The sequence below is a fragment of the Alexandromys fortis genome, unplaced genomic scaffold (assembly GCF_014885135.2).
Source record: "Alexandromys fortis isolate MF-2015 unplaced genomic scaffold, M_Fortis_MF-2015_v1.1 scaffold_4, whole genome shotgun sequence".
NCBI lineage: Eukaryota > Metazoa > Chordata > Mammalia > Rodentia > Cricetidae > Alexandromys > Alexandromys fortis.
In genome coordinates this window covers 29,743,810-29,759,665 of record NW_026067944.1, presented here as the reverse complement: position 1 = coordinate 29,759,665, position 15,856 = coordinate 29,743,810, and the positions used below count along the sequence as shown (strand labels likewise).

Below are 15,856 nucleotides of genomic sequence, written 5' to 3'. Positions count from 1 at the left end.
TGTTTTACTGTACATCCCAGAAAAGATGGAGTTTATTTCCTGAACTCTAAGGCCTATTTTAGTCCCTTGTTTTCTTTTGTTCTATTTTTTTTCCACAAAATTATTTTCTTGATAAAACTTTTTCTTCTTTAGTTTGGAACTTGGAGGCTTTTTCTGAAATATATATATGCACATATATACATAGAAATATATGTATGTTATACAGCATTTTTTGTTGTTTTACACAGGAAAGGTATTTTTGCTGACTTTTTTTATTTTAAGTTAACAACAGTAGAACTTGATAAGAAAAAAAAAGGTTCCATTCAGCTGTTTCTTAGGATATAAATCTTTTCTGGGTCTCAATAGAGATGAAATTATCTAGCTAATATGAAAGTAGATAAAATGCCTGGGGGAAGGGCCAAGGATGTTACATAAGCCCCAATAAGCATTCTTGGGCTCCTTCTTTGAGGAGAGTACCTTAAATGGAAGCCATCCTGCTTGCTCAGAGCAATCAGGGTATAAGGCAAGGCTGAGCCCCTCAGGTGCCCAATTTAATTTTATGTGCCTGAGTTAAGCACTTAGCAGCACTTCGAGCAGGGTGGAGGCAGAGGATCCTCTCCTAAGGCTTTCTAACAAGACAAGTGCAACAGAGAAAGACAAACTGCTAGGAGTGACCTCATAAGAAATGAACAGCTAGACACAGCACCAAACACCAACCAAACCGGAAAGGCAGATGAACAGGAGAAAAACCGTCTGCAGCACACATAATAATGAAAGTATCAATATTCCGAAAAGTCTAAAGAACTCCTATGAGTAAAGAGACATGTCCACTAGTAGAAAAAGGAACAAAGGTGACTTACTTATGCCTATCTTTCTATAGCCATATCTTTATGTATATACAGCAATATAAAAATGCTTAACTTCACTAGCAATAGAAATGCAAATGATAAAAAACATAAGATAAAAATAGAACATACATTCTGTCTTAAAATACTCACCCTAAGTAAAGCATTATGTATATATGTAAAGACTAGTTACTAACAGGATGTCCAGTGAAACACTGTTTGAAATAACGACAAACTGAAAACAACTTAAATTTCAGCCACCTATGAGTTAACTACTTCTAGCTTAGGTTCACCATACAATGTCATGTTTGCATTACAAAATGACGGCAGAGAGCTGCGGTTCATAACCAGGGTGGGTACTGAGTTCACCTGCAGAACTGAAATTACTGCTGCCCCATTCCCAGAAATTCTGATCAGTAGGTCTAGCTCTGAGAGCTACTTTTAAAGAAGAACTATGGCTAAGATATATTTAGTAATATAAAATGTCCACGTTCTATTTACCAAATCCAAAAGATGTTTATAAGAAAATAAAATAGTTACATTCATATTTAAAAAAACCAAACCAAACAAATCCCACAGAACAACCTTGCATAATACCAATACTTGGGAAGCAGAGGTAGGATCAGGAGTTCAAGGCCAGCCTTTGCTACTGAGTGCATTTTAGGCCAGACTGTACTGTAAGAGACCAGGTCTCACAAGCAAAAAAAAACCCAACAAGCCTTCCTTTTCCTGATTATGGCAGGCTGGATTTCTTCAGTGACCTAGTGGAGGGGAATTTAAAGCTAAATAAAATATTAACAATAAGAAATTTATACATGCCTCAATAGAGAAAAGAATAGATAACTGTACTTCCTGTTACCTCCAGATAATGGAATAATAGATGTGGTTATTTATTGAGACTGGCCTTGAACTCACTAAACAGCCCAGACTGACTTGGAGATTGCAGTTACAGGTACATACCATCACCACTTGATTTAAAAAAAAAAAAACATTCTTGGTGATTTTTCTCCTACCAAATTGTCACAATTAGTATGAACAACTTTCTTATTAGAAAAACAAAAGTTAAGAATACATTATATCACAAGCTTATCCGAAAAGGAAATGTGTGGAGATCAAATGGGGGCTCAAGAGTTGTCAGCAAGCTTTAACCCTCTCTTTCCAAAGGCCTTTCACTTACCTGTTCCAAATCCCTTCTCTATCATGTCCTTAGCAACTTCTAGGTAGCCCAACACTGACATATGACTATTGAAAAAAATTCCGGTCAAGGAAATAATCACAGCCTGCATGGCTGTGCATAAGCTTTGTGCACTGTAGCAGCCCTAACCTCTGCATAGCTTAGACAGGGCACTCTCATGCCAGCTGCCATGAAAGTGCAAAGCTCAGATGCAAATCCATAACAAACATGAAGCCCAAACAAAGGGAGCAATGTACCTCTCCACTTCCCACTGGCAGGTCCACCTGGGCTGTTGTCTCTGCAAGACGATGGATACTCGATGACCCATTGGAATTGAGTTTCCCGAGGGAGGCTGCCTTCAGCAGCTCATCCATTTTCTTCCGAGTTTGCTCCTTGGCTAGCGCCAGCTCCCTCTTTATAACTTCTGAACTATGCCAACGCTGCCATTCAGCAAAGCAGTATCGGAGAAGTTGTTTCCGGTTAAACTCGGTAGCCAGCTGCTGTTTTCTAAGAGACAAAGTACGTCCGTTAAAAAAAAAAAAGAAGAAGCCATGTATAGTGTTAGCTGATAATACAAATGAAACATAAGACCAAAGAAGTTCCTGAAATGCTCCATCTTGTCATGTTATAGTAAACTAAATAGAATTACTTTACATTCCTCAGAGTGGACTCTAATCAAAGGCATCAATAGCTCAGCATATACCTTTAAGAAGAAAAAGTGGTTGTACTATTCATTCTAACTTTCCAATAAGACATACTGATTTATAGTATATATACATGTAACTATTGAAAAGAAGGATGCGTTGGGGAAACAGATATTCAGACAGGTGGAAATCTAAGGCAGGCAGGTTAGGAGAAAACTCCGTAGACCAGTCATATCACTTAGTGAGGCCAATAATTAGAACTTCTCACTGGGCATGGTGGTGCATGTCTTTAATCCTAATACTTGGAAGGCAGAGGCAGGCGGATCTCTGTGAGTTTGAGGCTAGCCTGGTATACAGAGCAAGTTCCAGGACAGCCAGGGCTGTTACACAGAGAAACCCTGTTCCAAAAATACAAATAAACAAACAGCAGAAAAGATTTATCAAAGTCTATGTCAAACCCTGAAGATGATCTTGTTAAGGACCTGCACGGGGAGAGAGTCATGGTCGAGCTCGCATTTGCCAAAGCCCTGAAGCACTAGGCACATGTGAGGGCACAGGCCAGGCTCCAGCTCTCAGCGCTCATTCATCACCTAAGAAAGAGTTCCTCCTGGCTCCTGCGACCTTTGTAAACATTAGTGACCCTGGCTGCTTGAGTTGGGAGTAGACATTATTGATTTTGCCATGGGAGTCAATCCCAGGAGACATCATGGTGGAAGCTGGTTAAGAATTCAAGTCTTGGGGCTGAGGAGAAGGCTCTGCAAGTAACGCATTGGCTACATGAGTGTGTGGACTGGAGTTCAGGTCCCCAGAGGCCGCGCAGACACCAGGTAGGTGTGGCGACCTGTCTGTAATCTCAAAATGCAGGAAATGGGAAGGTGGAATCCTTAGAGCGACCTGGTGAGCCAGACTAGAAGAGTGCCAGCTTCAGAAAGAGACCCTGACTTCATAAGAAGACACTGAAGCGACCTTGGGCCTCCATCTGCACACATGTAAACACCACATCTGCGTGCACGACACACACACACACACACACACACACACACATGCACGCACGCTGGATTCAAGCCTAGAGATTTCTTGTATTTATGTATTGGGAGATGGGCATCACTGTGACTTTGGAACTTATTATATGATTGATTATGTGGCATCAAGTGTCCATTTGGAGACAAAATCCAATATTGCTTATTTGCCTTATTGATTTTATCTTGTAAACATAACTGAGTTCTCCACAGCACTGTTTGCATAGCTCTTCATATTAAACATTATATATACACTCTGAAGTACTATCAAGAAAATCATAATGATTTAAATCAGTGCATAGGGAGAATATTTCTAGATTTCTAGAGATAAAAAATAAGACTTGTTTACTTTTGTTTTTACTTTTTTATTTTTTGGATTTTTGAGACAGCGTTTCTCTGTAGTTTTTGGTGCCTGTCCTGGAACTAATTCTTATAGACCAGGCTGGCCTCCAACTCACAGAGATCCACCTGCCTCTGCCTCCCAAGTGCTGGGATTAAAGGCATGTGCTACCACTGCCCAGCAATGACTTGTTTACTTTTGTATATGACTGTTTTGTCTGCATGTAAATACATACTTGGACCATATGCATGCATGCAGTACCACAGATGCCAAAAGAGGGCGTCAGATCCCTCTGGAACTGTAGTTAGAGAAGGATGTTGACACCCCCCCCCTCACACCAGGGTGCCCCAAACTGAATCCAGGTACTTTAACTGCCAGTCATCTCTCCAGCCCCATTTCTATAGTTTTTAAAAATGTTTACATGACCTTCTCTGGTTACCTACAGTGAAAAATGTTACACTGTAACAATATTGAAACTTATATGTAAACTCAAATGAATGTGTGTGTGTATTTTGTTTCTGATATCTTTATAGGAAACAAAGTTTCTCCAAATAGTATTCCCCTTGCTATCAGAAACAAGCATGGCTATTTCTGTTCTAACCCAGCCCTGAGATACAAGCACCTCAGCTGCCACGGTTTCAACACACCTAAGAATGTGGAGCCTGAACTCCTCTTAACAACAGGAAGCGGCGGGGCCCTGGAAAGTTAACTAAGGAGCTGGGGGCCATAGCAGGTGTTCTAGTGTTCTACCGGTCACAACCTGAAAATGGCTGGTCAGGTCACAAAGGCTGTGCCCCTAGGAGCAGACTGATGCTGTTGTTATGGTTACCAATGAAAAGGGTGAGAACCCCACCTCCCGTCTGTCCAGTGTGTGCTTGCTTGCTCTTGTCATGCCAGTACTGTGTGCTCTGAGCTTCTAAGTCCCAGAACTAGCAACCAAATAAACTTCTATAGTTCTAAAGTTATTTGGCCTATGCTACTCTGCTGCAGCGGCAGGAGAGTGTCCAGGACACTTTCCGACAACATATACCATTATATTTAATTGATCTTTATAATGGTTGATTATTAAGTTGATGATGGCTGACAAATACTTGGTGGCTGGCAGATAGTTTCTATAAATAAAAGCATACTATAAGTCATAATAAACATGTATGTATTTTACTGTAATGGAAATAAATAAGTATCTAACGAGACTGACTTGATACAATTTTTAGAAGAGGCAGTAAGCTAAATTGCAGGGAAAGCTGCAAAGACTAAGTAGGGAGACAAATGCAAACCTTTAGCTTTCTCCAGGGAGTAAAATTCATAAATTTTAGGGCAGAAGATGCTTGCGGGTGAGGCTGACTAATGTGAAATCCAGCTTACGTCAGTCTTCTCAAGAAGGGTGGGTGTGAGAGGCACCTGGTGTGCTAACATTATTTTTACAGTATAAACAGCCCAAAGCAGCACTGGGCCCTTGGCCGTCAGTTCAATTCTTTAGATACTACAAAAGCCACAGGGAAACCATCTCTAGAACTCCATCGAGACCAAGAAGGTGGGAAAGTGAGCAGAAAGGCACACTTGTTCCGGTGCTGAGCGCCATCTATGACGGCTGCACTGGAGGTGCGGCGTGCAGGCAGGACGTCCGTATTTGTGAGCGCAGGTGGAAGGGCAGAAAACAGACACTGAAACCAGAGAGGCTGTTTCCATGCCTGCTGCTCTGCACTTCGTTCCGGCACAGTGACAATGTCCTATATGAACCAACTTCCATATTTTTTTAAAAGATTGCACTAAAAATAGAGCTAGTTCTGAAAGGGTCGCCTCCTTTTCTTATGAAATCACCTCATTTTCCTAAAACCGCAGTGAGATGCAATTGCTTAGGTAAATCCACCTGAAGAAAAGGCTCGAGACACAGTTCCCAGGAACGACAAGGAAGGACAGAGTGCCTTATGGAAAACAGCCTGTCCCAATATGCTCGTGAGCTAAATCAGAACACTTCTAGCAAGAACGTAGAAATTGATCATCATAATTACATAACTGCCTGCAAAGAAAGGCTGTCTCTGAAGGCCCTAAGAGCACAGAACAGGAATGATTTAAATAGGAATTCAAGTATGAACTGTGTTGTCCAGGATCAACACCTCTAATAGTGCTTTTAGTGAGAGGTGTGTAACGTAGAGCCTCGAAGTCAGGAGAACTTCAAGCAGACCTGGGATAGTGGGCAAGTGCTGATGGTCTCTGAGCTGCCGATTTGTCCTCAGGAATGGCGCTGAGAACGCTGTCCTGCCTACCTCTTCAAATGTGTTTTTCTTTTGTTACCTTAAATAAAACAAAATATAGAATGAAATCCATAGATAAGAGTAATAATGCTATCTCACAGCAAGACTATTGGATCTCTAAACCGCGTCTTAATGTTTGCATTCTTTTCTTGCTGGAGGTTCCAATGAGCGTGTGGAGGTCAGAGGAAAACTTGGCAGGAGTCAGTTCTCCTTCCACCGTGTGGGTTCTAGGGATGGACCTCCGGTCACCAGGCTGGATGGCAAGTGCCTTTACTGCCTGGGCCATTTCCCTGGCCCTGTGTTCTGAATTTTTCACAAGGAAATGGGAGAGGATAAATAACCGCATACCAGTAATCTGACTAAGTGCCAAGACCTGGTGCAGAACAGAATGGCAGTGACAGGAGCCGCTGCATTTGGGATGAGCAGCTTCAGCAGCAACAGGCAAGAGCACGCTAATGCGTCCAATCATGCACTAGGTAGCCCCCAGGGAAACAGGACAGAAGACAGTTTTGTTTAAGGGAGTTTTTCAAGTGAGTCTGGTCCTCTGACAGATCCTGTTAGGGGCTTCCCCAGATGCAGAATCCACGTGGCTTCCGGCCACTCACCAGGGAACCCGGGCGAGCACAGAGGGAAGGCGACTGAACACTATGGACAGAACTGCTCTGTACAGGACTGCCCACAGAAGGCTGAACTCAGAAATGAAGAAGTCCAGACGATCACGGGCTATAGGAGAAAAGAAGTGGGGGGCTTGAGAACTGACAGGAGAGATTAAGGCATGTTCCAGGCAGAGCCAGAGGACCGCTGTGAAGATGGCAGCCCAGGACACGTGGACGGTGGCTGGGACAGCCTAGGGCAGGTGCTTCCTAGGAAAGTCCAGAGAGAGCAGGAGAACAGGACCGAAGAGCCAGCAGACGACACCAAACTCAAACCCTGCTTATCCCCTTTTCCTGCAGAGCTGCCTGGAACTATAAGGAGCGGTGGACACGAAGCCAACCTGTGAAAGTGTAGATGCTACGGAAATTGACACTTAAAATTTCGCTGCCACCACATCAAAGGTGTCTGTAGTAGAGTTCTATGGCATTGCCTAAGCAAACGAGTCCAGAAATGTTTACGATGCTGAAACTATAGTATGGTATTATATGGAAATTTAGTGAAGCCATTAGTCACAATAACTTTTTTTTAATTTAATTTTTTTTGGGGGACTAGGTCTCATGTAACCCAGGTTGACCTCAAACTGGCTATATGCTAAGGGCGCCGTCCAACTCCACATCACCCTGCCTTCCCCTCCCAAATGCTAGGATTACAGGCATGCACCATTACACCCAATACCATCACTACTTCTGAAAGAAAAGAGGAAGATGGAACCACACTATTAGGACCACAATTCCTAATAGGAAAAGCAAGATGCATTTGTAGGCTAAGTGGATGAACCCTTAAAGTGAAGGTGAGACTGCATAGGCTTAGGAAGAAGGAGGTTACTAAATTATGAATGAGAACTCAGGGATTTGCTGTTACTTTAGAGAGGAGTAGGAAGAACAGAGAAAGCCCACAAGGCCGGGTCCTGCAGGGGAGCAGACCATGAGGAGAAACCTCAGTGAACAAAACCATTGTGGGTGCAGAAACCAGGGATGGGGATTCAGCTCACATGGGAATACTAGACAAGTGGTTTTAGCAGCATCCTGCAAGGAGCCAAAGCATCACGTGTCCCGTCCCACGTGAGTAACCACTCTATCACTTGCTCTCACCTATCCATGCTGCTCACCGGAGCATGAAGACTCCATCCAGTTAAGCCGCAGGAAAGGAAGCAACTGAGCCTCCCATCACTAACTGGCTCGTTTATCACTGCAGTCGGTGTCCATCGAGGCAGAGAAACCTCGCTGGGCATGATGGAGATAGTCCACGGTCTGGATTTCCTAGAACAGTTTCTAGGGCAACATTCACCGCGCAGAGAGCTGGGCCGCAGGAGGGTCTGCAGAAGCAGCTCCTGTCTCTCTCCTTTCCAGGGGATCTGCCCAGCAGCTCCTGTCTCTCTCCTTTCCAGGGTCATCTGCCCAGCAGCTCCTGTCTCTCTCCTTTCCAGGGTGATCTGCCATTTGCTAATCGCCACTCTTAGTTTTCACAGCGCTATCCGCAGAAATCACAACACAGGAGAAACTAATGGCTAGCCCGGGGAAGCCTCAACTAAGATGCCGTTTGTCTTAACCGGGAGGCAGTACTATCTGGCGAAGGCATCTGAGACAGAACCCCAGGGACAAGGTTCTCGTCCCACACTTGCTCCACCTGGCTCTGTGACAGTCACTTCTACTCTCAGGGCTTTCTTTTCCTCATTCATGGAATGAGGGCCTGGGTCAGACGATCCTAAGGTGTCATCCTGCTCTAGGATATGTGTTGTTCTAAAGCTTTATAGTAAAAAAAAAGTATTATAAGTTAAATGTTGTCTAACTTCAGCAGTGAAACAAATTTTAGGACCTATTCTGAACATTTAAAAATAGGTACCTGAAAATAATTCAGATACCAGACTAAAGGTTCTGAGATCTTAAAAAAAAAATGGCACATTATACTATTATAAAATATCCATTTAGTGCCTTTACTATTTGAACTGTTTAACTGGAATGGAATCCTGAGTTCTCCAGATTTTTCTTCTAGCATGCAAGTCTTACCAGCGGCTTTAACACCGCTCTTTCCACCCCGTGCCCTTACACGGTCTCCAGTTTGCATTCTTTACCCAGCAAAGGCCCATCATTCGGTTTCGCAGTCGGCTGTCATCCCAGCTCCTTACACCAAGCACGAGGCCCTGGGGTTCTGGAGACAGATTAAAGCAGAGTCTTCTCCACTGGCCCTTTCACTGGAGATGCACCCCACTGTACGGTCCAAACGGATCATCCTCCTGCTTGGAAAGCTTAGAAATTCACCTGAAAACCAACTAACACTTAAACTCCTTGTCCCAGCATATAAAGCTTTTCATGGGGGCAAGAGAGGGTCAAGAGATAAGAGCACTTGCTGCCCTTTCAGAGGATCCAAGCTCTGCTCCCAGAACTGGCATGGAGGCTCACAATCACCTGTAGCTCCAGTTCCCGGGGATCTGATGGCCTCTTATGACTTCTACGGGCTTCTGCATACATGGGGCACATATGTACGCATGTGGGCTCACACACAAACACACAGAGTAAAAACAAAGGACTATAGAGGGAGAACAGCACGTAAGCAAGCAAGGTCACATTGGCGTGTATCTCCAGCCAAACCAGATGGCTCCACTTCCATCCTGATGAAGCCTGGTCTACAGGATCTGAGGCATCTACCCGGACAGCGACATTTTGCTCTATCGCGTTCCTCGCAGCAGAAGGGAACACATCCCCTGCTGTACAATATGCTGAGCACCTGCACTGTCTTTAGATGCTGCTTTTCTCTCAGAGCTGAGTTCTTTGAGGACAGCGGACCATGTGCCAGATGCCTATGTGCCCTCCCAGGGTCTGATACCACCTATCAGCGGGCTTATCAGCTATGCTTTCAATGGAGCAACTCTTCCACACACCATTCACTGAGTTCCTCATCCTGGAATGAATGACAGAGTTGTCAGTGATGATTACACATAAGAACATAACGCTTCCTTCTACTTCAGTGACATTGATTCTAGAATAAAAAGGTGATGGGCTGAGGGTGTGGAGGCCAGTAGGAAAACATGCAAAGCCCTGGGTTCAACAGCCAGCATTACTAAGCAACAACAAAACAAAAATCACACACACATACACACACACACACACACACACACACACACACACACACCATGCAAGGTTAAACCTGGAAATGAAACAGAAAATGCATTTAATTTTAAGATGATGAAATAAAAAAAAGCTTCATTTGACAATGAAGTCTGTGTGAGACAGCAAAGAGGGACTTGATATAAAAGCGCCAGAAACCTCTAAATAAGGTGTGGAACAAAAGGCAGCACTGTGGGAGGAATCACTCTTGGCAGGTTAGCCCTCCCAGATGGATGTTCCCTGCGTCCTTAATTAGCATTCTATGTGCAGACAGCGACTCCATCAATGAGGATCATTGGCATATACACCAACTCCCGCCTCAGAACTGTGAGCTGGTACAAGGTGCGGCGCTATTCCTCAGCAATGGAAGCCCTGCCTCTCCTCTACGAAAGGGAGCGAGCTCCATCGGAGCATTTGCATCCCATACCCGCTCTGCTTCTAGTTCTCAGTGAAGTCTCTCTAGCTGGGGTAGCACGGGAGAACAGATCACTGTATCATGCTGGTTCTCGTGGGCAGCCTTTCTGAAGTTGGCTTCCAGGCTCTTCCGAGGGAAGATGCCCTAGGTAAGCACGCCAGGGTCTATATAATGTACCTGTTCTCTTCCCTAAGGTCATTTTCCAAGGCTTGGGTCTCCCGCTTCCGCTTCTGAGATCGTGCATGGTCTCTCCAGGCTCGCAGGACCTTCAGTTGAAGCTTCCAGTCAGACAGGGTCCCAGCTTTCCCCAGCTTTATCCTATGATCCAGAATCAGCTTGTGCCAGGCAGAGAAATACCGTTTTTGACACTGAAGTGGAAACATTTGGAAAACCACCACCAATCAGCTTTTGTGTTTCAAATATGCAACATGGACAGCCCTGTCCTCAGATTTTCCCACCACACTTCTCTGAACAAATCTGCGACCTGTGATTCAGAAGGAATGGAATGAAGCTCAGCTTAGAGGAATGATAACTATCTAAGCAGGCATCAGGGGCACCCAAAGCTTCGTGACTTAAACTAAATACTTAATTCTCATTACAAGGCACTGGTCCTGTGGTAAACTGGGATAGCAGGTCATATCTTAGACATGAACTAGAGGCCTTGAGGAGCTTGACAGAGCTGATTCCAACATGACCTGCCCCGCTAGGATGTCTTGGAGCTTCAAATAGTAAGTCAGCCTTTAGTTCAATCCTGTCTTGAGCGGCACTCACGTCCTTCATGAGTTCTCAGTGGAACAGATTGGGGCGTCTGTTCCTTGAAAACGAGAGCTAAAAGTGACAAGCCTACCTGGGCTACCCCTAATCATGTGCTTGGGGTTTTGAGGAGAAGGCCTAGAGACACCCAGGCTACCACGTACCTATGCAGCCAATAGCAAATTATGCCCTAACCAAGTCCCCAGACATACTTTACTCGTGATCCAGGTCTAAGGAGAAAACCACGCACTCAGGCCTTGTCTATGTACTCGATCTTCATAAAAACATTCTCTTCTTTCTAGATCAGTCTCCTGCCACCTCCCGGTCTCAGCACGAAGCACACTGTGTCCTTCTCTGTCCACTTCAGCACTTACTTCCCAGGGACAGTCCTATGGCTAACTCTAGGCGCTCCTCCCACTGTATTCCAGGCATTCTTCCACCAAGGCGCTCACTACACGTTATCAGAATCTCAAGTTTACTGATCCCCACGAGACGGTGGCACTCTGGAGAGAAGGGAACAGTACCCTTTCCTGGGAATGACAAACCTGACAGGAGAGCTAAGCGTGAGATCAAACAGAAAGCAACATCACAGGACGAGGCTTTTATGAGAAGGATGGATTTCAAAGACTTTAGCCTAATTCACTGCTTCCTTATTTGTAAAAATACTTAAGGGATACTATTTCAACATTTACTAAACACCTGCCACTGTGTTTCAGTTTGGGAACTCTAAACAAAGTTGTTGAAGAAACAATCTCTACTTTTGGAAGGTTATAGGGAAAGAGGAAACAGAAATAAAAGCCTGGGGCTAGTGAGATGCCTCAGCTGGTTGTCCCCGCAAGCCTGACAACCGGAGTCCTTCCAGAACCCCCAGAGGAGAGAACTGACTTCACGAAACTGTTCACGGTGCTAGTTTGTTCTCTGCTGCTGGGACAATGCCAAGACTGAAAGCAGCTTAGGGGAAGGAAGGGCTTATTTGGTTTACGAGTTACAGTCCATCACTGAGGGAAGCCAGCGCAGGAACGTGATGCAGGAGCGGGGACGTAGGAACTGAAGCGGAGGACACGGAGGGATGCCACCCACTGGCTTCCATCCAGGTTCCCCTTCATCTACCTCTCTTATACTGCCCAGGCACACCTACCTAGGAATGGTACCACCCATAGTAGGGTGGGCCCTCCTACATCTGTCAGCAATCAAGAAAATGTCTCACAGACATGCCCACAGGCCATCTATGGAGGCAGTTCCTCAACTGTGTCAGACTGACAACGAACTAACCAGGACTTTGACGTAGATACATCATGTACACACACAATAAATAAAAAGTTTAAAAGACCAATAAAAATATAAAGAAACATATTCTAGACTTCTTGGAAATATGCTACTTGGCCAGAATAATTTTTTCTATATAGGATATAGTTACATTCCCATTTAGATAAACATATAGTATTATAATATTTCATCAAGAGAAACCACAAACAACCTAAACAAAGCCCTTATTTATGCCCTTTCTTATCACTTCAAATGAGGGCACATTTTGTAGAATCTCAACTCAGATACGCTGGGGAGGCACAAGATGAGGAAAGAAAGGAGGTAGAAGAGGGAAAGGAGAGATTTGCTGGATACAAGATTCGCCTTCACCTGTGATGGGGTACACTAGGCTGTCAGGATGGAGGTTTGCTTTTCTTTTTCCCATTGTTATTTCCTTCTCTAGCTTACAGAATACAGCATCTTAAAATGCCTTTTTAAATTTATTTATTCAATTTTTCTGTGTATGAGTGTTTTGCCTGCATGTATGTATGTGCATGACAAGGGTGCCTCGTGTCCATGGAGCTCAGAAGTGGACCATGGATTCCCTGGAACAGGATTTAAGGATCATGGAGAGCCATCATGTGGATACTGGGAATAAATGCGGGTCCTCTGAAAGTACAAGTTCAATGTGCATGGATGTTTTGCCTGCATATGTAAGCCTGTGTCCCACTTGAGTGCCTGGTGTCCTTGGAGGCCAGAAGGGGGTACTGGATCTCCTGGAACTGGAGTTACAGATGGTCGTGAGGCACCATGTGGGTGCTACAGTCTAACCTGGGTCCTGTGGAAGCGCAGTCAGTGCTCTCAACTGCTGACCATCTTCCCAGCCCATGTCCTTGCATTTTTCTCTCTCTTATCATAAAGTTCACAGTAACTTCTGCGTACCATTACACTTTTAACTGTTCATTTACTCATTTGTTTATTGATTCTGTGCACATAAGCAAACGACATACAACTAGGCTATACTACTAGTCCTTTATTGTTCTACACATACTATTTATTAATTCTTAGATTATGATAAAATCAAAATTGTAAGTATTCTCATGAGTCACCTCATCAAATTAAAACTTTAAGTAGACTAATGCTGGATGATTAAATTCACAAAGTAAAGCATTAGTGTTAATTCCAAGGCCAAAACTCAAACATTCTGGCATCCTGGTGGCTCTAATCTATTAGGTAATTAGTCTATCCCAACAGTGGAAGGCACATTCTCTCTTTGAATCGAAAGCAAACAACACATAGCTTACCACAGTACAACAGCATTTGCTAGAAAGTTACTGAATTTAGGCGAGCAAAGCTGGAGTTTCTAAACTCTACCGTCAGTATGCTCCTTTAAAGTCCCAGGGTTAAGACCCTGGGAGCAAAGGGTGGGTTTTAAGAGTCTGGAGTGGGCCCCATTATGCAGAAGTTAACAATAGCCCAGTGACAGGCTCCTGGAACACTGCTTTACTGAAATAAATTTGCTACTGGGTTTTCCCCCTGCTTGCTCAAAAGCAATCTCATTAAAATTTAGATTAAAAATAAAGAATGAATTGAGGATAGCTGTTTAGTTATTCTTGATCCATAGCAAACACTATTTAGGGAAACACGAGTCTGGCGAACCTGCATGAAGAAAACCCTGGTACTCGCGTCTGACTTGCAAGGACAAGTGGCACACTCCCGCAGACACATCTGCTTGTTCCCTCCACTCTGATGTTAGTCAATTTTCTTATTGCTGTGACAATATTCTTGGCAAAAGCAATTTAAGAGAGGGTTTACTTGGGTCCTGGGTCCGAGGGCACATCTACCACGGCAGGGAAAGGACGACAGCTACAGTGGCCAAGCAGTGGTGCAGTTGGGGCATCCAGCCACACTGTGCCCACAGTCAGGAGGCAGGGAGGAATGAATGCTGGCTAAGCTGGCTTTCTCCTTTGGATTTGCTTGGGACAATCCATGGATGGCTCTTCCCTTTCCCTTAAACCTCACCGAGCACTTTTGCCTAGGTGTGTCTCCTAGGTGATTCTAAATCCAGGCAAGGTGACAATGAGGATTAGAGGTCGTCCTCTGTAGCCCCAGGAAATTGCCTGCTTCTCCTGATCAGTTCACAGTCTAGAACAGTGGTTCTCAAGCGTCCTAATTCTGTGACTCTTCAATACAGATCCTCATGTTGTGGTGAGCCCCAACCATAAAATTATTTTTAAAATAATAACTGTAATATGTCACTGTTATAGACTGTACTGTAAATATCTGAGGCCGCTCTCAAAGGGGTTGTGACCCACAGGTTGAGAACCGATGGTTAGCACTACAATGGTGCCCTAGCCTTTTGCTCTTTGTAACGAGAGCTATTTAAAAGCACATCCGACTTGGAAGAGGAGTGCATAGTGCATTCTGTTTAAGCCAGAGAATTCAAACTTAACTAGCCATGTAGCCAACGTGGCCCCTCTGTATCTCCTTCTTACTGCACTCGTCTCTGTATCTGACTTTTCTTGTCGATGGATTCCAACTATAATCGCACATTCTCCCCTAGCTCCTACCATCTCTATCAAGCTGCAGTGATCGGCTTGGTATGGTAAACCACTGTGGGGATGAGCTGTACCTAAGCCTGCATCTGTAATGATTTTTCAAATACAATGCTGTGATGTGAGAGGAAGTTTTAAAGCGCAGTGCTGTCTTCCCCTTAAAATCTTCCACAAGACGGCATTTGGTTTCTAAGGACTCCGCTCGGAGAAGAAATGACAGCCCACCCCGCTAAATCTATTACCTGCACCGCAGTTGCCCTCGCTCTGTTGGCAAGAAAAGCTCTTCCCTGAAGTGTAATCACACTGCTGTCACTGCGGATGATTGACACTAGGTGGAACAGCAATTTGCTATCTAATCTTCATTGTAATTCCAACCCTGTCACCAGAGATGCTTGTTCTGATTAATGAAGTGGGTAACTCATCAAAATTCTTCAGCTATTCCCCTTTTGTCAGAAAGCTCGGTGATAATTGCATCAAAATTCTCTGTCATGGAAAAATAAACAATGAATTGTAAAGAGGACGAAAATGTCAACAAGTTTACAATTTATTGTTGCTGAATGGAGCTAACTGTGGTGCGGCCAGTTGGCCAGTCGTCTAGGGGCCTTGGCTGAGGTCGAATGTCAGGAAGAAGGCTACCACCCATGAACGCCCTAGGGACTCCTTTCTGCTCCCACCGTGAAAGGAACAGACATTCCACTCTGCAACTGGAAGAAATCTTCCAGGCCTTCTTTTCCTTCAGAGATGGCTGTTTGTAGGAAAAGGCACACGGGAGGCACAAAGAACCTGGGGCTTGGAAAAGGATCTTTACCACAGTGAGGTCAGTCTGCAGTGGGCGGCACAGCCTTGACTCCTGGGATGGGAAAGGAAGTGCCGA

At 44.4% G+C, this 15,856-nt stretch overlaps 1 protein-coding gene across 2 annotated transcripts in view; it reads right to left on the bottom strand.

The window, feature by feature from the left end:
* The window catches only part of Ccdc191 (coiled-coil domain containing 191), a 67,103-nt gene that overhangs the window by 25,312 nt on the left and 25,935 nt on the right, over positions 1-15,856 (bottom strand). For both annotated transcript variants that reach the window (XM_050148797.1, XM_050148798.1), the window contains 2 exons: positions 10,607-10,797; positions 2,256-2,505 (listed from right to left, as the gene is read on the bottom strand). In XM_050148797.1, coding sequence (XP_050004754.1) covers positions 2,256-2,505; positions 10,607-10,797 — 441 coding nt within the window. The remainder of the gene's footprint in view (positions 1-2,255; positions 2,506-10,606; positions 10,798-15,856) is intronic.